At 46.1% G+C, this 26,736-nt stretch overlaps 1 protein-coding gene across 9 annotated transcripts in view; it reads left to right on the top strand.

The window, feature by feature from the left end:
* The window catches only part of LOC128695988 (CTD small phosphatase-like protein 2-A), a 455,855-nt gene that overhangs the window by 327,021 nt on the left and 102,098 nt on the right, over window positions 1-26,736 (top strand). Inside the window, exons 1-2 of one of the 9 annotated variants that reach the window (XM_070093078.1) lie at window positions 19,971-20,127; window positions 21,444-21,586. The exons of 4 other annotated variants lie outside the window; for them this stretch is intronic. Coding sequence is in view for 1 of the 5 variants with exons in the window: in XM_070093076.1 (XP_069949177.1) it covers window positions 22,552-22,676 (125 nt within the window). In the remaining 4 variants the exon portion in view is untranslated. Of the gene's footprint in view, window positions 1-19,970; window positions 20,128-21,443; window positions 21,587-22,546; window positions 22,677-26,736 lie in introns of those variants that run through there. 4 more of the 9 variants (XM_070093079.1, XM_070093080.1, XM_070093084.1 and 1 more) reach the window with 4 other exon arrangements.

Below are 26,736 nucleotides of genomic sequence, written 5' to 3'. Positions count from 1 at the left end.
AGCTAAATGACTCTTACAGGAACCAGGAGAGGCAGGAGGAGCTTAAAGCTGTTAGTGAAATTGAAAGAAATTCAAAATATTTCTTTTCATATGCCATAAAACAAGGCAAATACCACATCTAGTTTCGGGCCCTTACTCAGACAGGATGGGACTTACACAGATGACAACAAGGAAATGAGTGAAATATTGAAATCCCAGTACGACTCTGTGTTTAGTGAACCACTAATCGGTCTGAGGATCGACGACCCAAATGATTTCTTCATGAATGAGCCTCAAAACTCCATAAATGTATGCCAGATTTCCGACATTACCCTAACTCCGATAGATTTCGAAAAAGCCATTGACAACATGCCTATGCACTCAGCCCCGGGCCCAGACTCGTGGAACTCTGTTTTCATTAAGAACTGCAAGAAACCCCTCTCGCGTGCCCTAAGTACACTATGGAGGAGGAGCTTGGACATGGGTGAAATTCCAGTCACTTAAAACAACGGATATAGCCCCACTCCATAAAAGTGGCAGCAAAGCATTAGCTAAGAACTATAGACCAATAGCTCTGACGTCCCACATCATAAAAATCTTTGAAAGAGTGCTAAGAAGCAGGATTGCAAATCACCTGGATTCCCAAAAACTGCACAATCCAGGGCAACATGGGTTCAGGGCAGGTCGCTCCTGCCTCTCACAACTACTGGATCACTATGACATGGCCTTGGATGCACTGGAAGAAAATCAGAATGCAGATGTAATATACACAGACTTTGCAAAAGCATTTGACAAATGCGATCATGGCGTAATAGCCCATAAAATACGTGCTAAAGGAATAACTGGGAAAGTGGGGAGATGGATCTTCAACTTCCTAACAAATCGAACACAAAGAGTAGTGGTCAACAGAGTTAAATCGGAGGCTGCCATAGTGAAGAGCTCTGTTCCACAAGGCACAGTACTCGCCCCCATCTTATTCCTTATCCTCATATCAGACATAAACAGAGATATACACCACAGCACCGTATCATCCTTTGCGGATGATACTAGGATCTGCATGAGGCTGTCATCTGCTGAGGACGCGGTTAACCTCCAAGAAGATATAAACAAAGTTTTCCAATGGGCAACGGTAAACAATATGATGTTCAATGAGGACAAATTCCAACTACTCCGTTATGGAAAACTGGAGGAGATAATAACTAGAACAGAGTATACTACAAACTCTGGCCATACAATAGAGCGGAAAAATAATGTAAGGGACCTGGGAGTAGTAATGTCTGAGGATTTCACTTTCAAGGATCACAACAGTGCCACGATCACAAGTGCAAAGAAAATGATAGGATGGATAACGAAAACGTTCAAAACGAGAGATGCCAAGCCAGTGATGATCCTTTTCAAATCACTTGTACATTAACATCTCCATTCAAAGCAGGTGAAATTGCAGATCTAGAGAGAGTACAGAGATCCTTTACTGCACGTATAAGTTCTGTCAAGCACCTTAACTACTGGGAACGCTGGAAGCACTTGACTTGTACTCGTTGGAACGCAGGAGGGAGAGATATATCATAATCTACACTTGGAAAATCCTGGAAGGAATGGTCCCGAATCTGCACACAGAAATCACTCCCTACGAAAGTAAAAGACTGGGCAGGCGATGCAAAATGCCCCCAATTAAAAGTAGGGGCGCCATTGGCACACTAAGAGAAAACACCATAAGTGTCCGGGGCCCAAGACTGTTTCAACCACCTCCCACCAAGCATAAGGAGAATTGCCAATAAACCCCTGGCTGCCTTCAAGAGAGAGCTGGACAGATACCTAAAGTCAGTGCCGGATCAGCCGGGCTGTGGCTCGTACGTTGGACTGCGTGCGGACAGCAGTAACAGCCTAGTTGATCAGGCCCTGATCCACCGGGAGGCCTGGTCATGGACCGGGCCGCGGGGGCGTTGATCCCGGAATAACCTCCAGGTAACGTGTTATATACGTGTTTTAAGACAACCTAGTTGAAACTCGGTACAATCACCATCTTTTTTAATTAACTACTTCCTCTAATGCAAAATAACCGCAGGGGAGTTGAATGATAGCTCTAGACCTTTATTGCTGCAGTCAACACATCAGGAACTTGCAGTGTTGCAGAAATGAGTAGGAAGTCCAGGTAGGTTCGTTCAGGGGAACGTTTTTGCCAGAATTCAAACAAAAACGTTCCTCTGAACAAATCTGCTTGGACTTTTTACTCCTGCAATATTGCAAGATACTGATGTGTTGATTGCAACACGAAAGACCTAGAGCTATCATTCAACTCTCCCTGTGGTTGTTTTGCATTTTGTATCGTTTGTTCGCGATTATTGCATAACTCTTTAATATTGTATCACACAAAACAGGTAGAAAACTGAACCATTGAGTAGTCAGCAGTAACAACCTGGTTGATCAGGCCCTGCTCCACCGGGAGGCCTGGTCAAAAACCTGGCCGCTGGGGCGTTGACCCCCAGAACACTCTCCAGGTATGTAGTCAGGTTGTGATCAACATATAGGCCTGCGTTGACCAGGCGAACAATATGATGTTCAGTATGATGTTCAATATGATGTTTAATGAAGACAAATTCCAGCTACTCCGTTATGGAAAACTGGAGGAAATAATAACTAGTACTGTGTATACTATAAACTCTGATTATACAGTAGAGCGGAAAAATAATGTGAGGGACCTAGGAGTGGTAATGTCTGAGGATCTCACCTTCAAGGATCACAACAGTGCCACTATCACATCTGCGAGAAAACTGATAGGATGGATAATGAGGACATTCACGACAAGAGATGCCATACCAATGATGATCCTTTTTAAATCACTTGTTCTCTCTAGGCTGGAATACTGCTGTACAGGGTGTCCACAAAAACACTCCCTGATTTCAAACAGGTATAACATGTAACTTTATTGTAATAATCTTTCACAGTTAGCAGCTTCAGATGCAGGATTTCTTTCAGTTTCATGTGGTATAGGGTAGCATTAAAGGCACTCAATGTGCGTCCCTCTGGTTGCTCGGCTAAGATCGCAGGCCACTTGTAGATGTCACCGGACCTTACTGTTTGTGACTTCTTTCTTTGGGGGTACGTGAAGAGCTCAGGTTACGTACCACCACTACCTGCAACCCTGGAGGGGCTGAAAATTTCGATCACTGAAGCAGTTCGCATGGTAACACCAGATATGCTGCAGAGCGTCTGGACCGAACTGGGCTATCACATCGATGTTTGCCGAGCAACCAGAGGGACGCACATTGAGTGCCTTTAATTAATGCTACGCTATACCACATGAAACTGAATGAAATCCTGCATCTGAAGCTGCTAACTGTGAAACATTATTACAATAAAGTTACATGTTATACCTGTTTGAAATCAGGGAGTGTTTTTGTGGGCACCCTGTACATTAACATCTCCATTCAAGGTAGGTGAAACTGCAGATCTAGAGAATGTATAGAGAATCTTTACTGCACATGTAAGCTCCATCAAACACCTTAACTACTGGGAACGTTTGGGAGCGCTTAACTTGTACTTACTGGAACGCAGACAAAAGAGATACATTATAATCTACACCTGGAAGATCCTGGAGGGACCGGTCTCTAATCTGCACACACAAATGACTCCTTACGAAAGCAAAAGACTTTGCAGGCGATGCAACATACCCCAATGAAAGTAGGGGCGCCATTAGTACACTAAGAGAAAACACAATAAGTGTCCGGGGCCCAAAGACTGTTCAGCAGCGTTCCACCAGCCATAAGGGGAATTACCAATAGACCCCTGGTTGCCTTCAAGAGGGAGCTGGAGAGATGCCTAAAGTCAGTACCGGATCAGCCGGGCTGTGGTTCGTACGTTGGACTACGTGCGGCCATCAGTAACAGCCTCCTTGATCAGGTCCTGATCCACCGAGAGGTCTGGTCATGGATCGGGCCGCGGGAGCGTTGATCCCCGGAATACCCTCCTATGTAGGTAGGTAGGTAGACCAGGAAGTCTACACTAGTGTCTGGCCTCAGGTCGGGCTGCCAGGTTATGAGAACCCTATAACTGGTCACAGGCATGCCCTCGAGGTTGCTTGTTCTAGTGCATTCTAGTGCCTTTAAATCCGTTGATCAATAACTATTTTATTTTGTATTTGTGTGTATTGGTATTGTTTGTCAAACACTGTTGTTGTGGTGTTGTCAAACACTGTTGTTGTGGTGTTGTCAAACACTGTTGTTGTGGTGTTGTCAAACACTGTTGTTGTGGTGTTGTCAAACACTGTTGTTGTGGTGTTGTCAAACACTGTTGTTGTGGTGTTGTCAAACACTGTTGTTGTGGTGTTGTCAAACACTGTTGTTGTGGTGTTGTCAAACACTGTTATTGTGGTGTTATCAAGCACTGTTGTTGTGGTGTTGTCAAACACTGTTGTGGTGTTGTCAAACACTGTTGCTGTGGTGTTGTCAAACACTGTTGTTGTGGTGTTGTCAAGCACTGGTGTTGTGGTGTTGTCAAACACTGTTGTTGTGGTGTTGTCAAACACTGTTGCTGTGGTGTTGTCAAACACTGTTGTTGTGGTGTTGTCAAACACTGTTGCTGTGGTGTTGTCAAACACTGTTGCTGTGGTGTTGTCAAACACTGTTGTTGTGGTGTTGTCAAACACTGTTGTTGTGGTGTTGTCAAACACTGTTGTTCTGGTGTTGTCAAACACTGTTGTTGTGGTGTTGTCAAGCACTGTTGTTGTGGTGTTGTCAAACACTGTTGTTGTGGTGTTGTCAAACACTGTTGCTGTGGTGTTGTCAAACACTGTTGTTGTGGTGTTGTCAAACACTGTTGCTGTGGTGTTGTCAAACACTGTTGCTGTAGTGTTGTCAAACACTGTTGTTGTGGTGTTGTCAAACACTGTTGCTGTGGTGTTGTCAAACACTGTTGCTGTGGTGTTGTCAAACACTGTTGCTGTAGTGTTGTCAAACACTGTTGCTGTGGTGTTGTCAAACACTGTTGTTGTGGTGTTGTCAAGCACTGGTGTTGTGGTGTTGTCAAACACTGTTGTTGTGGTGTTGTCAAACACTGTTGCTGTAGTGTTGTCAAACACTGTTGTTGTGGTGTTGTCAAACACTGTTGCTGTGGTGTTGTCAAACACTGTTGTTGTGGTGTTGTCAAACACTGTTGTTCTGGTGTTGTCAAACACTGTTGTTGTGGTGTTGTCAAGCACTGTTGTTGTGGTGTTGTCAAACACTGTTGTTGTGGTGTTGTCAAACACTGTTGCTGTAGTGTTGTCAAACACTGTTGTTGTGGTGTTGTCAAACACTGTTGCTGTGGTGTTGTCAAACACTGTTGTTGTGGTGTTGTCAAACACTGTTGTTCTGGTGTTGTCAAACACTGTTGTTGTGGTGTTGTCAAGCACTGTTGTTGTGGTGTTGTCAAGCACTGGTGTTGTGGTATTGTTGAACACTGGTTTTGTGGTGCTGTCAAACACTGGTGTTGTTGTGTTATAGTATTGTTGGTGATGTCGTGTCCATGATGTGTGTGGTGGCGGTGATGGTGGTGGTATAGAGATCAGTAAGAAAGCTCTCAACACGAGGGGAGGGAATTTCAAACTTTCTCTGGAGACGCACTTGCCTTTCACCGCGCGTGTACTAGTTTTCTCACAGCTCTAACCCGCAGTGGGGGGGTTGGGGGGTTGGAGAGGTTATATTAGACTGTAATGCAATATTAATCTTCACGTTGAGATGTTTCAGTTTTTGTTTTTTCTGGACCCGCTGCACTGACTTGAATTACTGTGAAATCAATAATTATATGACCTGTGTCAACTAGATGGATTTCTACACAAATAACCCGGCGTTTCGGTCCCACTTAATGGTACAAATCTGACTGAAATGTCGTCATAAGTTTCTTCTGTGTGCGGGTTATGTGTGTATTGTTCCAGTCGTGGTATTGTGCCTTTTTGTTCATTAGATAGATTTCTTTCAGTCGCTGCTTGACCCGAAGAAGGTATCCCCGAAGGTATCCCCATACTCCACATCATCAGCCCAAGCTACCTTAGTCATCCCAGAATGGTATCCACGGATCTCCCTCCCCCTGTATATCAGTGCATACCAGTGAAATATAAAAATATGTATGTGAGAGTATGTATGCAGGTGTATATGTATGTATGAATCACTAAGCGGTACTTGACGAGCAATTCCCGTACAGTTTTCGCGATCCAGACATGTTAAAGTGTTCAGTGGGTCTACCTGGAGGCTGCTCTCTCTCCCCCCTCCCATGCCCGGACCATGGCTAGACCTCACGGTAAATCAGGGCCTGATCAATCAGGTTGTTAGTGCCGGCCGCACGCATTCTAACGTACGAACCACAGCCCAGCTGGTCACGTACTGACTTTAGGTATCTATCCAGCTCGCTCTTGAAGACAGCCAAGGGTGTACTGGCTATCCCACTTGTTCATGCTGGGAGGTAGTTGAACAGTCTTCGGCCCGTGACACTTATTGTGTTATCTCTTAGTGTACTCACAGCTTCCCTGCTTTTCATTGAGGAGGGGGGGATGTTGCACTGCCTGCCGAATTTCTTGCTTTCATAGGAAGTGATTTCCGTGTGCAGATTTGAAACTAGGATTTTCTAGGTGTAAATTATGATGTATCTTTCTCGCCTGCATTCCAAGGAGTACAGGTAAAGAGACTTCAACTGGTCCCAGTAATTGAGGTGCTTGACTGTACTTGTACGTACAGTGAAAGTTTTCTGTATATTCTCCAGATTTCCAATTTCGCCTGCTTTGAAAGACCTTTAGTGTACAACAGTACTGCAGCCTAGAGAGAACAAGTGATTTAGATATCATCATCAATGGCTTGTCATCCTTTGCTTTGAAGGTTCTCATTATCCATGCTCTCATTTTCCTAGCAGATATGATAATGACATTGTTGTGATCTTTGAAGGCGACATCCTCTGACATTATCACTCCTATGTCCTTTACATTAGTTATCTGCTTTATTGTTGGGTTAGAATTTGTTTTATACTCTGATCTAGAGCAGTTTCCAGTGGGGCTTTTTCCTTGTATATCATAGTAACCATTATAATCACTGATTTTAACAAAACTCAAATTATTCTCCTAATGTAAGGCCATAGTAACGTTTTGTTAAAAGTAATTACTAATTTTAATTTATCTCGATATTTAATGTTATAAGTTTCAGATAAAAATTATGAATTATATTCTAAGAAGATGAAAAGAATTGTATAATAAAATATAGATAAGGTTTATAGTGTCTGTGTTTACTTTTCAATTTGAGAGCCCAGGTACTTCCTGAGGCGGTAGTCTCATACTCCAGAAATTGTATTAATAAAGTTAGTAAATTGAAGGCTTACAAAGAACGCCAAAGGTACATTAACAGTGAAAGTCTGAAGCCTACCAAAATATGCATTCTTCAGGTGTTGCACAGAGTTTAGCAATTTCAGGTTTATCATCTGTTAGTAAAGTTACATTTGAACCCACACAACACAAGATCAGTCTAAATCATCTTGGCAAGCTACACCGGTTATTTGAATCTTGACAGTTCAAGTTGTTTATAAGAGACACTCAAGATATTTCATGCAAAAAATATTAATAAAGTGAAACATCCTCTTCCCTTCTGACAGGAGCGAAGAGGATGTTTGATAATAACCATTGTCGGTTAAATGCTAATGTTGAGAGTTTTCTATGATTCGTACTAGCAACAGACAATTCTGGATTTAACGGACAACACAATTCTGGGTTTTGGTAACAAAGTTCGTTAAATCCCGAGTCAGTTTATCTACTTAATCATAACAATAATGGACAGATCTGTATTTAATAGACTGTTGTTTCTAGCCCTTGTCCTGAAATGGATTCCGTTTTCACTTTCTGCTTTAAAGCAGAAAGTGAAAACATTGAGAGCAGACAAAGATAGCAGTGTAGGAGAGTCCTTCAGAAAAAATTGAGTTTTTTCTTGAACTGTTAAATACACAAGAAAAATATTCCACTATTGTTCCTCATTTACCGGAGGGACACACACTCATGACGAGGTGTGTATCTCGCTGCATATACACTGAAAGGTTGCTTTTAATTTCTGGGTTAGGTGTTAAAGTATTCTTGACTGGTGGTCAACAGATGACGTGGAGTCGACAGAATTTAAACCCCATTAGCCAGATAACTGGAAATGAGCGAAATCCTGACAGAATAGTAATAGTGGACACTCAGTAATATTGAGATACAAGTAACAGTGGACGTGGATGATGATACATTCTCTTACTATGCTCACTGTACCCTTGCTTTTTTACTGGGTTTAATTTACATTTCATCCCTTATTTCTTACTTTAGTATTTTATTATGGCAATATCCTGATTTGGGACCAGGCTTTCAAATACCTTCCACGTTTATTATCATGCATCTTTCCTCCGATCCAGCGAGTGCATATGTCGGACTTCGAGGCGTTCCCAGTAATTTAAATGCTTTATTGACTCTGTGTTGGCTGTAAAGGATCTCGATCTCTGTTTATTCAATATCTGATGTCACTCCTGCCTTGAACGGAGCCGTCAACAATGAACACTAGAAAGCATAAGCGATTTGAAGTGTCATCATTAAAACTATTTCCCTTGTTTTGAAAGTTTTCGTTATCTACTCCCTCACTTTCTTGGCTGTCGTGATATTTATTTTGTGTTCTTTGAAAGATCGGTCTGCTGGCGTTGTTACACCCAGGTCCTTCACATGTTATTTTCATTACATTTGTTGATCCTCTTCCGTTTCGTATTCAGTGTCCTTTTGAGTTCTTCATTCTTTCCATATCTAAGAAGATGGAACGTGTTACCGTTGAATTGCCTATTCTTACAATTTTCCACACTTTTCATGTTTATTTTGGTGTTTGTCTGCAAATGATGATGCGAGATTGTGGCGAGTGTTTTTATCTATGTCTTCTAACAAGTATAGGATATAAAAAGACCAACTTTACAAAGAAGTAGGGGATGTAATAATACTTAAGAGCTCCACAAACAAGTACAGTATATCAAAATCAGTGGCCTTGGTGTTAGAACGGAAGGAACATGTATAAGCTATATAAATATTAATGTAAGGCGACTTAACCTTTAGAAAAGGCGACACAGCAGCCAAGGTCATGAGAATGACTGGCTGCACCATAACTTACAAAACAACCACCACGCCATTAATGGTACTCTTCAAAACATGTCTCTTCTCTCGTTTAAAACTCTGTCTCCTTTAATCTCGTTTCTTAAATTTACTATCCTACCAGAGTGTAAAACTTTTAACTAGCTTTCGATTCCTACTTGTATGATCAGATGGGACCTTAATTCTCTCTTCCCAGCAGGTGAGATATCCTAAACCAACAATCATCCCAGAGTGCAATTCTTTTAAGAAGCTTTCATTTGCTACTCGTACTACAGTGAATGATTCCTGGTAGAAGGGATTCTTTCACTACAGATGAATAATGTTCAACATGTCTTTCACGATGATTTATTAAATGGCGTTATTTATTTTTCACTGCGGTGAGTGCTATATGACCCCTGCTGGTTTAATGTTTCCCATAGTTTGAATATTTCATTGTGGGTAATTGTGTGTGTGAGATGGCTTCATTAAGTCCTGAGGCAGGAGGGAAGAAAGTCTTGATGCAGAGGTATATCTACTTGCTACCTGAAGTTCGTTCCGAGGGTCAACACCCCCCTCGGCCCGTGTGGAAAATCATACAGCTTTTGATTTCCCGAATCGTTAAAACCTTCCAAAGTGGGGGGAGGGGAGAAGGAGATGAGCAAGACCCACATGTGCCTATGAAGGATGCCACATTTCTTTATACACTTTTAACTTGTAAGTCTAATTTAGCAATGAAGCCTCCATGATGAGAGAGGGAGGGTGTAGTGGTTGGTGTAATGGTGTATGAAACTCTTTATAACACCTTTGGCGTGTATTTTCGACGTGGGACGAGTCGATGATGTGAAGGTTGTGGTCAGTCCTGCGTGATGATGATACACTTGTCCTTGATGCCACCCACCCACCCGCCCAACCTCAACTGGGTTAACACTGAGAGGTGTTTCTCAATGTTTATATGCAATGAAGAGTTGATTTTGATTCCTTATGGCAGGGATTAAATTATTCTTGACTGGTGGTGTGAGTGTTGACATGTGCTATTAATGACCCTCGTGTAATAAAGCCAGTGACAAATGGTTTACAAAACCCGACAGGTTGAAGAATGAGAGACTTGTGCAACATTTAGGAATCTTTATTGAGGAAAAGTTTCGCCATACAGTGCCTTCATCAATCTAATACATAAAAATAATGGTAGAAAAGAGGAATTTGAGGTAATCAGTCCCTCAGCCTGGAATCGATGTGTTCAGCTACCCACTCCCAGGGATACCTCCTTGGTCCTGCCTGGTCAGGTTGCTTTAACTGGTTAATAGGAGGTTTAAAGTCAAGTGTACTGCTAGTCACTAAGGCTGTACGGTAACCGTGTCACCATCAATACCATAATCCTTAAAGCAGGAATTAAAGTGTGAGTATATTCTTAGAGAGAAATACAGCCCTTAGGGTATATATCCTGTGCCTGGCCAGTCTTCACAAACACAGCTTAATTCTCACTGCCACACCACCGTACTACACTCACAGCCACTGGATGTAGCAGTAACAAGAGCAACAGATGCAACAGTAGCAACATTAGTAGTGCAGCAGTAGTAGCAGTAGCCGTAGTGGCGGCGGCGGCAGCAGCAGCAGTAGTAGTGTAGTAGTAGCAGTAGCAGCAGCATCAGTAGTAGTAACAGCAACAGCAGAAGTAGCAGTAGCAGCATCAGTAGTAGTAGTAGCAGCATCAGCAGCAAAAGCTGTAGCAGCACCAGCAGCATCATTAATAGTAGCAGTAACAGCAGAAACAGTAATAACATCAGCAGGAGCAGCATCAGCAGGCGGAGGGAGTATCAGTAATAGCTCAACAACAGTATCATCAGTAGTAATAGCAGCACCAGCAGCAGCAACAACAATATTGGTGGCGACAGAAGCAACAGCAAAGGCTCTAGTGTTAATACTGCTCGTTTTGGTGGATATGTTATGATGTCATGTGAAGTGTTGCGTGCGTGTTAGTGTGTGTGTGTGTGTGTGTGTGTGTGTGTGTGTGTGTGTGTGTGTGTGTGTACTCAATTATGTGTGGTTGTAAGGGTCGATTCATAGCTCCTGGCCCCGCCTCTTCACTGTGTGTGTGTGTGTGTGTGTGTGTGTGTGTGTGTGTGTGTGTGTGTGTGTGTGTGCGCGCGTGCGTGCGCGTCTGTCTGTTTCTCTCTCTCTCTCTCTCTCTCTCTCTCTCTCTCTCTCTCTCTCTCTCTCTCTCTCTCTCTCTCTCTCTCTCTCTCTCTCTCTCTCAGTGTCAACATGTCTTCTTCATCAACATGAAGCAAGTTGGGCAGCAAGACATTAGGAAGCCTCTGAACTGCTGAAGGCGGCAGTAAAGGAATCCTGGAGGGGGACGGAAGATTAAAGACTCGTTTACATGTACGACTGGACGTTGTTATCCTGGCGCACGACTTTATAACCCCGAAGACTGTACCGAGTCGTGCACGATGACAACCTGTGTGCCCACCACCCCTCACCTGCCCGGCGTCCTGCCCACCACCCCTCACCTGCCCGGCGTCCTGCCCACCACCCCTCACCTGCCCGGCGTCCTGCCCACCACCCCTCACCTGCCCGGCGTCCTGCTCACCACCCCTCACCTGCCCGGCGTCCTGCCCACCACCCCTCACCTGCCCGGCGTCCTGCCCACCACCCCTCACCTGCCCGGCGTCCTGCTCACCACCCCTCACCTGCCCGGCGTCCTGCTCACCACCCCTCACCTGCCCGGCGTCCTGCCCACCACCCCTCACTTGCCCGGCGTCCTGCCCACCACCCCACACCTGCCCGGCGTCCTGCCCACCACCCCTCACCTGCCCGGCGTTCTGCCCACCACCCCACACCAGCCCGGCGTCCTGCCCACCACCCCACTCCTGCCTGGCGTCCTGCCCCCCCTCACCTGCCCGGCGTCCTGCCCACCATCCCTCACCTGCCCGGCGTCCTGCCCACCACCCCTCACCTGCCCGGCGTCCTGCCCACCACCCCTCACCTGCCCGGCGTTCTGCCCACCACCCCTCACCTGCCCGGCGTCCTGCCCACCACCCCTCACCTGCCCGGCATCCTGCCCACCACCCCTCGTTTGCCCGGCGTCCTGCCCACCATCCCTCACCTGCCTGGCGTCCTGCCCACCACCCCTCACCTGCCCGGCGTCCTGCCCACCACCCCTCACCAGCCCGGCGTCCTGTCCACAACCCCTCACTTGCCCGGCGTCCTGCTCACCACCCCTCACCTGCCCGGCGTCCGGCCCACCACCCCTCACCTGCCCGGCGTCCGGCCCACCAGCCCTCACCTGCCCGGCGTCCGGCCCACCAGCCCTCACTTGCCCGGCGTCCTGCCCACCACCCCTCACCTGCCCGGCGTCCTGCCCACCACCCGTCACCTGCCCGGCGTCCTGCCCACCACCCCTCACCTGCCCGGCGTCCTGCCCACCACCCCTCACCTGCCCGGCGTCCTGCCCCCCTCACCTGCCCGGCGTCCGGCCCACCAGCCCTCACCTGCCCGGCGTCCGGCCCACCAGCCCTCACTTGCCCGGCGTCCTGCCCACCACCCCTCACCTGCCCGGCGTCCTGCCCACCACCCGTCACCTGCCCGGCGTCCTGCCCACCACCCCTCACCTGCCCGGCGTCCTGCCCACCACCCCTCACCTGCCCGGCGTCCTGCCCCCCTCACCTGCCCGGCGTCCTGCCCACCACCCCTCACCCGCCCGGCGTCCTGCCCACCACCCCCCACGTGCCCGGCGTCCTGCCCACCACCCCTCACCAGCCCGGCGTCCTGCCCACCACCCCTCACGTGCCCGGCGTCCTGCCCACCACCCCTCACCAGCCCGGCGTCCTGCCCACCACCCCTCACCTGCCCGGCGTCCTGCCCACGACCCCTCACCGGCACGGCGTCCTGCCCATGACCCTCACTGGCCCGGCGTCGTGCCCGTGACCCTCACCTGCCCGGCGTCGTGCCCACAGCTCTTACCTGCACGGCGCCCACCAAAGACGACTCAAGTTATGCTGTTTATTGTAGATGAGAATTTGGATACTGTAAGAGAGTCAATGTGATGCATCTACGCTCTCACACTCCAGGTTTGAACTCTCCTGAGTTCACCCTCAGGCTGATGCATGCTCAGCGGCTAGCCCTATAAGGGCTAGTATTGAGTACACTCTAAATGGTTACTACTATCATACGGTACACGTACCAGTACATGATTCGTACTACTGACTTGGGCGTGTGCTGTTGGAGAGGTGTGAGTGCGGGGTTCGGCAGTGTGGGTGTTGGTGTGTGTGTGTGTGTGTGTGTGTGTGTGTGTGTGTATTTGTAGTCACCTATTTGAGGTTGTAGGGGTCGATTCATAGCTCCTGGCCCCGACCTCTTCGCTTGTTGCTACTAGGTCCACACACTCTCAGCTTGATGAGCTTTATCGTACCTCTTCTTAAAACTGTGTGTGGATTCTGCCTCCACTACATGATTGTTTCACTTCCTGACAACTCTGTGACTGAAGAAATACTTCCTAACATCCCTGTGACTCATCTGAGTTTTCAGCTTCCACTTGTGACCCCTTGTTTTCGTGTTCTATCTCTTGAAACATCCTGTCCCTATCCACCTTGTCAATTCCTCTCAGTATTTTATGTCATTATCATGCCCCCCCCCTATCCCTATTGTTCTCCAGTGTTGTCAGGTTGAGTTCTCTTAACTACTGCTAGTAGGACATACCCCTCAGCTCCGGGACTAATATTACTGCAAATCTTTGCACCTTCTCTAATTTCTTAACGTGTTTGACCGGGTGGGGGCTCCAGTATGGGCCTGACGTACATGGTGTACAATGTATTGAATGAATCCTTACTTAGATGTCGAAACGTTGTTCTTAGGTTTGCCAGGCGCCCATATGCTGTAGCAGTTATTTGACTGATGTGCGCCTCAGGCGATGTGCTCGGTATGATGCTGATTCCATGGTCCTTTTCCTTGAGTGAGTTTAGCAGCCTTTAACCTCTTAGGCTGTACTCTGTATGCGGTCTTCTTTATCCTTCCCCAAGCTTCATAACTTTGTTCTTGCAAGGATTAAACTCCAGGAGCCATTTGTCGGACAAGGCTTGCAGCCTGTCCAGATCGCTTTGTAGTCCTACCTGATCCTCGTCCGCTTGTATTCTCCTCATTAGTTTCACATTGTCTGCAAACAGACACACCTCTGAATCTATCCCTTACGTTATGTCATTCACATATACAAGAAACAACACCGGACGTAGGACTGACCCTTGTGGAACTCCACTCGACACATAGTCACCTGACACCTCGTCTCGTACCAACACACGTTGTTTCCTTCCTATCAGGTATTCCCTGATCCATTGCAGTACTTTCACTGCTATTCCTGCCTGCTCCTCCTCTGTACTCACCTCACCTAATTGTGTTTGCAGGGGTCGAGTCATAGCTCCTGGCCCCGCCTCTTCACTGTGTGTGTGTGTGTGTGTGTGTGTGTGTGTGTGTGTATGTGTGTGTGTGTCTACCTAGAGGGTATTCCGCTGATCAACGTCCCCGTGGCCAGGTCCACGACCAGGCCTCCTGGTGGAACAGGGCCTAATCAACCAGGCTGTTACTGCTGGCCGCACGTAGTACAGCGTACGAACCACAGCCCGCCTGATCCGGCACCGACTTTAAGTATCTGTCCAGCTTACTCTTGAAGGCAGCCAGGGGCCTGTTGGTAATTCCTTTTATGCATGGTGGGAGGCTGTTGAACAGTCTTGGGCCCCGGACACTTATGGTGTTTTCTCTTAGTGTACCAGTGGCGCCCCTACTTTTCATTGGGGTATTTTGCATCGCCTGCCCAGTCTTTTACTTTCTTAGTGAGTGATTTCTGTGTGCAGATTCGGGACCATTCCTTGTAGGATTTTCCAAGTGTAGATTATGATGTATATCTCTCGCCTGCGTTCCAGTGAGTACAAGTTAAATGCTTCCAAGCGTTCCCAGTATTTGAGGTGTTTGATAGAACTTGTGCATTAAAGGTTCTCTGTAAATTCTCTAGATCTGCAGTTTCACCTGCTTTGGACGGAGATGTTAATGTACAGCAGTATTCCAGCCTAGAGAGAACAAGTGATTTGAAAAAGATCATTGGCATGTCATCTCTCGTTTTGAACGTTCTCATTATCCATCCTATCATTTTCTTTGCAGTTGTGATCGTGGCACTGTTGTGATCTTTGAAAGTGATATCCTCAGACATTACTACTCCCAAGTCCCTTACATTATTTTTCCGCTCTATTGTATGATCAGAGTTTGTAGTATACTCAATTCTAGTTATTTTCTCCTCCAGTTTTCCATAACGTAGTAGTTGGAATTTGTCTTCATTGAGCATCATATTGTTTACCGTTGCCCACTGGAAAACTTTGTTTATTTCTTCTTGGAGGTTAACCGCGTCCTCAGTAGATGACAGTCTCATGCAGATTCTGGTATCGTCTGCAAAGGATGACACGGTGCTGTGGATTACATCTCTGCCTGTGTCTGATATGAGGATGAAGAACTGTGCCTTGTGGAACAGTTTTTTTTTTACTATGGCAGCTTCCGATGTAAGTCTGTTGACCACTACTATTTGTGTTCGATTTGTTATAAAGTTGAAGATCCATCTCCCCACTTTGCCAATTATTTATTTAGCACGCATTTTGTGCGCTGTTACGCCATGATCGCACTTGTGAATGGGTTTTGCAAAGTCTGTGTATATTACATCTGCATTCTGTTTTTCTTCCAGTGCATCCAAGACCATATCATAGTGATCTAGTAGTTGTGAGAGGCAGGAGCGACCTGCCCTGAACCCATGTTGCCCTGGATTGTGCAGTTTTTGGGACTCAAAGTGGTTTGTGATCGTACTTCTTAGCACACTTTCAGAGATTTTTAGTGGGACGCCAGAGCTATTGGTCTGTAGTTCTTAGCTAACGCTTTGCTGCCACCCTTATGGAGTGGGGCTGTATTCGTTGTTTTTAGTGACTGAAATTTCACCCAAGTCTAAGCTTCTCCATAGTATACTCAGGGCACGTGGAAGGGGTTCTTGCAGTTCTTAATGAACACAGAGTTCCACGAGTCTGGGCCTGGGGCTGAATGCATGTGCATGTTGTCAATGGCTTTCTCAAATTGTGTTGGAGTTAGGGTAATCTCGGAAATCTGGCATACATTGATGGAGTTTTGAGGCTCATTCATGAAAAAATAATTTGGATTGTCGATCTTTAGACTGATTAGTTGTTCGCTAAACACAGAGTTGTATTGAGATTTCAGTATCTCGCTCATTTTCTGTATTGTCATCTGTGTAAGTTCCATCCTGTCTGAGCAAGGGCCCGATACTACATGTGGTATTTGCCTTGTTTTGGCATATGAAAATAAATATTTCGAATTTCTTTCAATTTCACTAATCGCTTTTTGCTCCTCCTGTCTCTCCTGGGTCCTGTAAGAGTCCTTTAACTTAAGTTCGATATTTTCCACTTCCCTGCTCAGCGCTTCCTTCCATGTTTCAGATAATCAAGTGTTCTTGAGGAGCTCAGTGATTCTTCGTCATCTTCTGTAGAGGGAGCGTCTTTCTCCAGTTTACTTCTTCTCTTCTTTCTTAGGGGAATATGCCTTGAACATACTTCAGCTGCCCAGAAGTTGATCCTTTCAAGACACTGTTTGGATCCATGTTATTTAAGATATCTTCCCAACATGTTTCATTTAAGACATGGTTCACCTGGTCCCAGCTGATGTTCTTGTTGATTTTGTGCATTTTGCTGATCAGGACCCCTGTGCATGTAAGTCAGAACTGTGTGTGTGTGTGTGTGTGTGTGTGTGTACTCACCTAATTGTGATTGCAGGGGTCGAGTGTGTGTGTCTGCGCGCGCGCGTGTCCGTGCGTGAGTGCGTGCACTTGTGTGCCTGGTATTACTTTGGTGCATCAGGTGTAGCAGTATTTATGTGATTCATGTGTTGTTGTGTTACACCGACCTCACTCTTGTCTGCTGCAGCAACACCACTCAGGTAGCTGAGGTGTTGCTGGTGATGACTGTACTGGTCACTGGTGGTGGTGACTGTACCAGTCACTAGTGGTAGTGGTGACTGTAGTGGTCACTGGTGGTAGTGGTGACTGTACTGGTCACTGGTGGTGGTGGTGACTGTATTGGTCATTAGTGGTAGTGGTGACTGTACTTATCACTAGTGGTGGTGGTAACTCTACTGGTCACTGGTGATTGTGGTGGTGGTGACTGTAGTGGACACTGTTGGTGATTGTGGTGGTGGTGACTGTAATGGTCATTGGTGGTAATAGTGGTGGTATAGTGGTGGTGGTAGTGGTACTGGTGGTGGTGGTGGTATTGGTGGTGGTGGTACTAGTGGTGGTACTGGTTGTGGTGATGGTGGTGGTCCTGGTGGTGGTACTGGTGTCAAGTGGGTTTTCGATAACGTGGATGGGGTAAGAATACTCACGTAGGCTGGTAGTATGTATAATATAACGGAAAGTATGGGAAAGCACCAACAGCCAACCTGCCTCTCTCTGCTCCCTATCTTCGACTGACCCACAAGTGCCTACGGGTGAGGGGTGTTTGAAATCCTGCTATGGTCAGCAGCAATATGAATAACAGTGATTCACACAGACGGTTGGTAGTGAGTCATCTACTGGTACACTGGTTACTGGTAACTGGTTACTAGGAACTGGTACTACTACTGAGACTGGTTGTGGTGATGGTGGTGGTGATGGTACCGGTGGTGGTGGTGCGGTTGGGGGTGGTACTGGTGATGGTGCAGGTTGTTACTGGTGGTGTTGGTACTGGTACTGGGGGTGATACTCTTGGTACTGGTGGTGATACTAGTGGTACTGGCGGTGGTACTAGTGATACTGGTGGTGGTACTCGTGATACTGGTGGTGTTACTGGTGATGGTATTAGTGATACTGGTGGTGGTACTAGTGATACTGGTAGTGGTACTAGTGGTACTGGTGGTGGTACTAGTGATACTGGTGGTACTAGTGATACTGGTGGTGGTAATAGTGATATTGGTAGTGGTACTGGTGGTGGTAGTAGCGATACTGGTAGTGAGATTGGTGGTACTAGTGATACTGGTGGTGGTAATAGTACTGGTGGTGGTGCTAGTGATACTGGTGGTACTACTAGTGGTACTTGTGGTGGTATTAGTGATACTGGTGGTGGTACTAGTGATGCTGGTACTGGTAATGGTACTAGTGATACTGGTGGTGGTACTAGTGATACTGGTAGTGGTGCTGGTGGTGGTGGTACTAGTGGCACTGGTGGTAGTACTAGTGATACTGGTGGCCAGGCTTCTAGTGACTACATGATTCAGTTTCAAATAGCATTCCAGATTTTCCATTACAATTTCTTGATCAGAAATATATTAGAATTACACTTGATATCTTGTTTTAAATTCTTTTAAATTACCTCACATTTTACTAATGTAGAAATCATTATTGAAATATTCGTAATAATAAGCAGTCATTTTTCTTCATATTTTGTATTTAAATACAAGAACTGGAACAAGACACGAAAATGACATTATTCACACTTACAATCAAGAGTCAAACAGTTGAAGAACATGTGCGTAATATTTCTGATACTAAACCAACCAGTGATCCAGCGAGATTACACATAACTAAATAAATTTCGTTTCACATAATGTACTTTACTGTGTTAGATTTAATTAAGACTTAATGTTTAATAATAATGTTTATTTCTACAAGTACATGTACAAGGTATACAGTCCTAGCTGACATCAATGATATACTACCATATAGAAAGCCGCTTGTTATGCTGAACATTTCCAGCAAATTAGGTCAGTTTTGTACCAGAATGCGACCCACACCAGTCCACTAGCACCCAGGTGCCCATTTTACTGATAAGTGAACATGGACAGCAGTTATCTTAAGGAAACACGTCCTAATGTTTCCAGCCGTACCGGGGATCGAACCACGAGCCTCACTGTGTGAGCTGAGTTCGCTAGCAATCGAGCTTCAGAACTCCTTCGTTTAATAGTATTCTTTTGATTCTCGACATTTTAAACACCATAACTTCAGTTAAGTGTTGCAGAAAGTCTCAAATGAGGTATTTCACAACGTACACAATATTGAGACTGATACTGACATAAATGTTGCACAACAACTTAAATAAGTTACATCCATTTTCACACAGTACAGTTCGTTAAGATTCAAGCATGGAGGACACTCATAAATTTCTAGTTTGCACTTAATCAGAAGTTAACGGAGGGTTGCAGGTCCTAACTTCTCCCTACTGGGAGTGAAAAAAAATTACTTCTCTGCTAAATACTCTGACGGTGTTGGTTTCTTCTCGGGCAGCAACACTGGAGGAGAATCCCTCCCGTAGACCAAGGGATCTTCGTCAAACAAAACGCAGTCTTCTGATATATACTTTTTTTCATTTCTTTTCTAGTTCATGAGTGTATGATTTCTGTTTACTTTCAGTTCCAGAGGGTATGAACGGAAACAGGCAGGGCGTCTTAAGTGACGATTCATCCTGTTGGACCCCAGTTTTATGGTGTAATTCAAGCAGGTATAAGCTTGACAATAATCAGTCAGTTGCAATTACTTCTTAGGCTAAATGTTTAATTACAGTTACTAAAAATGTAATTAATTACATAGAGCTTCAATTACAATTACTCCAAGCGTGGTAGCGGTGGCGTAGATGTACTATAATAATAATAATAATGGAGTGTTGTGGACACCTTGCTCACCATGCGAGGAGGCAGGCAAGCAAATGCTGCCTTCGTGTCCCCGACCCTCGACTACCCCTCCCTCTCCTCCAGGGGCAGGAAGGTAGGGAGGAGAAGCCTGGGAAGGAGGACAGGGAGGGTTGAGGCACGAGCAGGAGGTGAAGGGCAGACAGGGAAGGATGGCTGGCAGTAAGGGAGGGAGGAAGGGCAGGCAGGGAGGGTGGGAGGAAGGGAGTGCGGAAGGGTTGTTGAGACACGAGCAGGGAGAGAAGGCGCGCGGTGGCGGGCGGCAGTAGTAGTGTTGTGAGTGAGGGAGGGTGTGAGACAACGTTGTGTGTGCGTGTGCTATGGTCCTGGGTTACCACAACAGTGTCCTGCTTTTTCACACCCACCAGGTGTGAACCTTGTCTTACTGTACTGTGCCTGCTGCTCCTTTACACAACGTGTGGTGGTGGTAGTGATCACTGACACAGTGTACCTCGTGTGTGTGTGTTGTTATGGTGTAGGTCATGCTCCCTGGCACGCTAGCACACTATATAATAAACCTGTGTGTGTGTGTGTGTGTGTGTGTGTGTGTGTGTGTGTGTGTGTGTGTGTGTGTGTGTGTGTGTGTGTGTGTGTGTGTGCGTGCGTGCGTGCTTGTGCGTGTGTGTGTGTATGGTGGGTGCAGGTGATATTCCCAGACACCCTCAGAGACACACCTGTGTGTACCAAGGTGACACACCGCCCTACACTGGCCTGCCACCACTGCTGGCCTGCCACTCATGCTGGCCTGCCACCATTTCTGGCCTGTCACCCCTACTGGATAACACTGCAAGGATAACGTGAGAGAGGCAGGCTGTGGCAGAGTGCCAGCCAGGGTTATATAAGTCTTAGTGAAGGTGTTGTTGACAATGAGGCACTGATGCTCACACTGTCCGCTTACACCACTATTAGTGATGCAGCCACTTGCACCACTACTGGTGTGATGCAGTCACTCTGAGACTGCAATGTTAGTGTAGTGTATAAGTGTACGGCAGACCGAAGGTGTGTGTGTTTGTGTGTGTGTGTACTCACCTAGTTGAGGTTGCAGGGTTCGAGTCCAAGTTCCTGTGTGTGTGTGTGTGTGTGTGTGTGTGTGTGTGTGTGTGTGTGTGTGTGTGTGTGTGTGTGTAGGTGGGTGGAGCACACACAGTGACTCAGCGTACTCTCAGCACAACTCTTTGCATCGTGTTATATGATAGAAGCTAGTGGTGGTAGCTGTTAAATTGTGGTGATTGAAGTAGTAGTTGCCAGGAAATGGTGGTAGCAGTGAAGGGCTGGTGAGAGGAAAGACATGTTGGTAGTAGTGGTGAAGCGGTGGTGGTGGTGGTGGTGGTTGTCAGGAACCCATGGTTGCAGTGAAGAGGTGGCAAGAAGGATGTGATTGTGACACCAGCAAATGTTGGCAGACTGAGGGATGTGGTAGTGATGTGTGTGTACTCACCTAATTGTGGTTGCAGGGGTCGAGACTCAGCTCCTGGCCCCGAAAATGTGTGTGTGTGTGTGTGTGTGTGTGTGTGTGTGTGTGTGTGTGTGTGTGACTCGACCTTGGCTAACCCTCGCTCTCTCACCACTACCACCACCGCCAAACACCCGCAATTCGCAACATTAAACCCAATGTGGTGTGGGAATATTGCAAGCAACGTTGTGCTCTTGTTTGTTTCAACTAGCGTTTAGTGTTTCCTCCCAGATTTGGGCCCAGCATGTACGTAAATACACCTAGAAATGTTGACAGTGGTGGACGACTCCAAGTGAAAACTCACACCAGCACGCCCCTGGTGTGTCCACCGACATTACTGACGCCTTTACCAAGTGGTGGTGAGCCCCAGGCAGGTAGGTACACGTGTGTGTGTGTGTGTGTGTGTGTGTGTGTGTGTGTGTGTGTGTGTGTGTGTGTGTGTGTGTGTTCACCTAGTTGTTTGCAGAGGTCGAGTCACAGTTCCTGGCCCCGCCTCTTCACTGGTCACTACCAGGTCACTCTTCCTGCTCCATGAGCTTTATCGTACCTCTTCTTAAAGCTGTGTATGGATCCTGCCTCCAGTACATCACTTCCCAGACTGTTCCACTTCCTGACTACTCTGTGACTGAAGAAATACTTCCAAATATCCCTGTGATTCATTTGAGCCTTCAACTTCCAACTGTGTCCCTTTGTTGCTGTGTCCCATCTCTGGAACATCCTATGTCCACCTTGTCAATTCCTCTCAGTATTTTATGTCGTTATCATAATCCCCCCTATCTTTTCTCTCCTCCAGTGTCATCAGGTCTATTTCCCTTAACCTCTCCTCGTAGGACATGCCCCTTAGCTACGGGAGTAGTCTTGTTGCAAACCTTTGCACTTTCTCTAATTTCCTTACATGCTTGGCTAGGTGTGGGTTCCAAACTGGTGCTGGATACTCCAGTATAGGCCTGACATACACGGTGTACAGGGTCCTGGACGATTCCTTATTGAGATGTCTGAATACTATTCTTAGGTTTGCTAGGCGCCTATATGCTGCAGCAGTTATTTGGTTGATGTGCGCCTCAGGAGATGTGCCCGGTGTTACACTCACCCCAAGATCCTTTCCCTTGAATGAGGTTTGTAGTCTCTGGCTCCCTAGACTGTATTCAGTTTAGGGTCGTCTTTGCCCTTCCCCAGTCTTCATGACTTAGCACTTGGTGGGGTTGAACTCCACGAGCAAGTTTCTGGACCAGGCCTGTCCAGATCCCTTTGTAGTTCCGCCTGGTCCTCGTCCGATTGAATTCTCATCAACTTCACATCATCTGCAAACAGGGACACTTCGGAGTCTGTTCCTTCTGTCATGTCGTTCACATATACCAGAAACAGCACCGGTCCTAAGACTGACCCCTGTGGAACCTCGCTCGTCACAGGCGCCCACTCTGACTCCTCGTCACGTACCATGACTCGCTGCTGTCTTCCCGACAGGTATTCCCTGATTCATTGTAGTGCCTTCCCTGTTATCCCTGCCTGGTCCTCCAGCTTTTGCACTAATCTCTGGTGTGGAACTGTGTCAAAAGCCTTCTTACAGTGTGTGTGTGTGTGTGTGTGTGTGTGTGTGTGTGTACTCACCTAGTTGAGGTTGCAGGGGTCGAGTCCAAGCTCCTGGCCCCGCCTCTTCACTGGTCGCCACTAGGTCATTCTCTCTGAACCATGAGCTTTATCGTACCTCTCTCTCTGTGTGTGTGTGTGTGTGTGTGTGTGTGTGTACTCACCTAGTTGAGGTTGCAGGGGTCGAGTCTGAGCTCCTGGCCCCGATGTGTGTGTGTAATGAATAGTCATGTCTTTGTACTCACCTTTTCATGGTTGCAAGGGTCGATTCTCATCTTTTGGCGGTTCCTCAAACTGGCCGCTGGTAGGTCTCTGTCTCTCTCTCTGTCTCTCTGTCTCTCTGTCTCTCTGTCTCTCTCTGTCTCTCTCTGTCTCTCTCTCTGTCTCTCTCTCTGTCTCTCTCTCTGTCTCTGTCTCTCTCTGTCTCTCTCTGTCTCTCTCTGTCTCTCTCTCTCTCTCTCTCTCTCTCTCTCTCTCTCTCTCTCTCTCTCTCTCTCTCTCTCTCTCTCTCTCTCTCTCTCTCTCTCTCTCTCTCCCTCTTCCTGGCTTTGTGAGCTCTATCTTGCCTGTGGTTGACGTTATGCATAGATCCTGCTCTTACCACTTGGCTGTCCAGGTTGTTCCACTTCCTGAACACCCTGAGACTGAAGAACTAATATCCCCGTGACTCATCTCTTGTTTTTTTTTAACTTCCATTTGTGTATCTGCTTCTCTCTTCATGTCTTTCCTGGTCCTTGTGTTACCTAATGTCATCGGATTCAGCTCCTTCAATCTCTCTTCATAGCTCATATTCTTGGGTTCTGGCACTAGGTTCGTTGCCGCCTCCACTTTTCTCAGTTCCATACTCCATTTTCATATTGTTGGATCCATACTGGTGCTGTATACTTCAAGCTGGTTCCGACACGTGTCGTAAACTCTTTGTTTAAGTTCTTGAAAACTAATGTTAGATTTGCCAGACGCGCATTTACTGCAGAGGTTAGTGTTGATGTTCACCTCGGGCGATATACTCCTTACTGTGCTCACCCATAGATCTTCCTTGAGTGAGGTTTGCAACCTTGTTCCCTGAACCTGTACTCAATTTCTGTTTTTTGTGCCCTTCCCCAATTTTTATAACCGCTTATTTGCTGGGGTCACTTCCAAAAACCACTGTCACACCAATACTGCAGCTTGTTCAGGTCCTGTTTTTATTTTCCTTATTAGTTTCACATCATCTGCGAGCATGGATATACCAGACTGTTCCTTCTGGCCTGTTGTTCTCATAAGCCAGAAATAGTGCAGGTCTCAGTAATAATCTTTGTGAAACTACTTGTCACACTTGCTCATTCTGATATCTCTTCCTGAACTGTCACTATTTTTCTTCCTGTTGGGAATTTTTTGATCCAGTGAATTGCATTCCCTGTTATTCCTGCTTCCTGCTCTAGCTTATACGTCGGATTCTTGTGTGGTACTGTGTCACACGCATTTCTATAATCCAACAACATACTCTTCACCCATCTCTCTCTCTTGCCTAACTTCTGGTACCTTGTTATAAAACTGAATAAGGTTTGTGAGACAGAATTTACTATTTCCACAAACCTTGCTGGTTGTGTATGATCCACCACTCTTGATTAACCTCTCCATAACCTTACATAATATGCTTGTCACTCACACTGGTGTGTAGTTTAATGTTACCTGTCTGTCCCCTTTCTTAAATAATGAGATTTGGCTGTCTTCCAACCAGTGGCGGACCTACATTTTTGGGGCCCTGAAGCCTGAACTGTTATAGGTGCCCCTTCGCAACACCTCATACAGTAGACCCAAGTAGGCCCCTCCGGAATTAGGGACCCTGAAACTCAAGCTTCATTAGTTTCATAGTAGATCCGCCCCTGTTTCCAACACCTCTGGTAGTTTCCCTGTATCATTTGAGTTTGATGAATAAGACACATATGCGACAGTTGGGATTCTGTTGTTGTAACTGCATGACAGCCATTTAATTGTGTCAAGGCACACGTAATTGTACTGCAAAATTCACAGACGTGCATAGAGGCAACATCTACTCGACTAGTCATGTACTGCACAACTTTAAAAGACGCTGTACTGAAGCACGACTTGCATCATCAGTCTGCGTCAGCACCAGCACCAACACCCTGAACAGTATTGTCAATGGGTATTTACACCGGCCAGATATGAGAGGGGAAAATAGTACGATATGGGACCCCTCTTGCCACCTCCATTCCTGCTGTGAACGATCTCTACACCAAGACACCGAGGGTAGAATCAAGAAGACCCAGGTCACCTGCCACCTCCTGCTTCCTGGGATCCTGCGCCTGTTGCGTCCGGTGATCTGTCTGCAGTATTCAACCTGCCACGATTGCTCCGCGGCTAGCTAAACCTCAGGCCCTTTCTTTCCAACGGAAGAGTCTTCTATCAAGAGTTTCTTTTTCGCCTGTTCCCACTTCAAGGCTCGCCCTCATGGGATCTTTCCTGTCAGTACCTGTATATGTGTCTCTGGGGACCACAAAAGGTGTTGATCTTCACGGAGAAAATTAAAAAATTCAGTGTCGTATATTTATGAGAGCACCTCATGGTCGCATGTAACACAATTACTCCTAATACCATTAACCCTGTACTTGATGACTGGTTATAAATCGGTAATAATAGCGGACACAATGAGCACATTCTAAGAATAAAAGCTTTCATTAGTTTTTTTTTTTTTAAGTTTTCTCCATGGTTCTATACTGTTATGATCACGTCCGCTCTTGTTCTTCGCTTCTCCAGTGAGTTCAGGTCTATTTCTTACATTCTTCGTATCTCAGTTCCTTCAGCTCATACACCAGGCTTGATGCTCTCCTTTTCACTCTCTTAAGTTTCACTATGTCTTACAGTGTGTGGGCTCCACACCGGAACTTTATAATCAAGAATGGGTGGCACCTATGAGATGTAAAGTGTTTTAAACCAGTCTTTGTCTAGGTTCTTTAAAGTCACTTACTCCGTGTTTGCAAGCTGAGCCTGTGCTGCTGTTGCTGCTGCTGCTGTTCTGTACACATATGCAGGAGACAGGTTTAGGGTAATAGTTATTGCTAAGTACTTTTTTCAACTTTCTTTGAGCTTTCCTTCTCCTTTCCCCCACATTATTCTGTGTTTTTCACCGCCTTTCCTGGCTTCAGCTTTATAACCTTCCTTTTGCTAAGCTTAAATGCCATTAACAATTTAGTGACTTTTTGTAAAGTCTGCCTATGTCTTCTTCCAATTTTCTTTCATACTCTTCAGTTTATTGAATATTCTTATTACTTTGACGTCGTAGAAACAAGGACACACGGGAGCTAATTCCTGTAAACAGTATTGAGCACAACACTGATCCTTGTGGGACTCCATTGGTTACGCTCCCATCCCGATGAATCATCCCGTATAGTGACTTTCTACTGTTCAACTCCTCTCAAGGGAGGTTCCTTGACGCTGGTGAGGGGCTCTTGATTTAGGGAATTGGATCTGTGCTCCAGTTCCCTGAATTGAACCTGAATACCTTCCATCCCCCCCCACCACAGGCGCTGTATAATCCCCACGGGTTTAGCGCTCCCCGTGATTATAATTATAATACTGTTCAACTGTTCCCATTCCTACATTAATACTTTTCTTTTAACTCCCCTGCACGCTTCTGTACTTTGCTAAGTAGTCTTATATGTGGCAGTGTATGTTAATCCTTCTTACGGTTTACAAATATACACTCCGACAATCATAAGTCTCCCGTTTTTTTATATTTTCGTTAATTTCGGGAAATTATACGGAAATATAGTTTCATATACGTCAATTTAACCTTACCGAAAATTGTTGAAAATTCCGTGCCATTTATAGTGTGTAGAAATACACGCATGCCAATTTATGTGACACTGGTTGTTCTAACTGGTGACCTGGCTGCTCTAACTGGTGACCTGGCTGCTCTAACTGGTGACCTGGCTGC

Source organism: Cherax quadricarinatus, chromosome 41 (genome assembly GCF_038502225.1).
Source record: "Cherax quadricarinatus isolate ZL_2023a chromosome 41, ASM3850222v1, whole genome shotgun sequence".
Taxonomy (NCBI): Eukaryota; Metazoa; Arthropoda; class Malacostraca; order Decapoda; family Parastacidae; genus Cherax; species Cherax quadricarinatus.
This window is presented reverse-complemented; position numbering and strand designations above follow the sequence as displayed.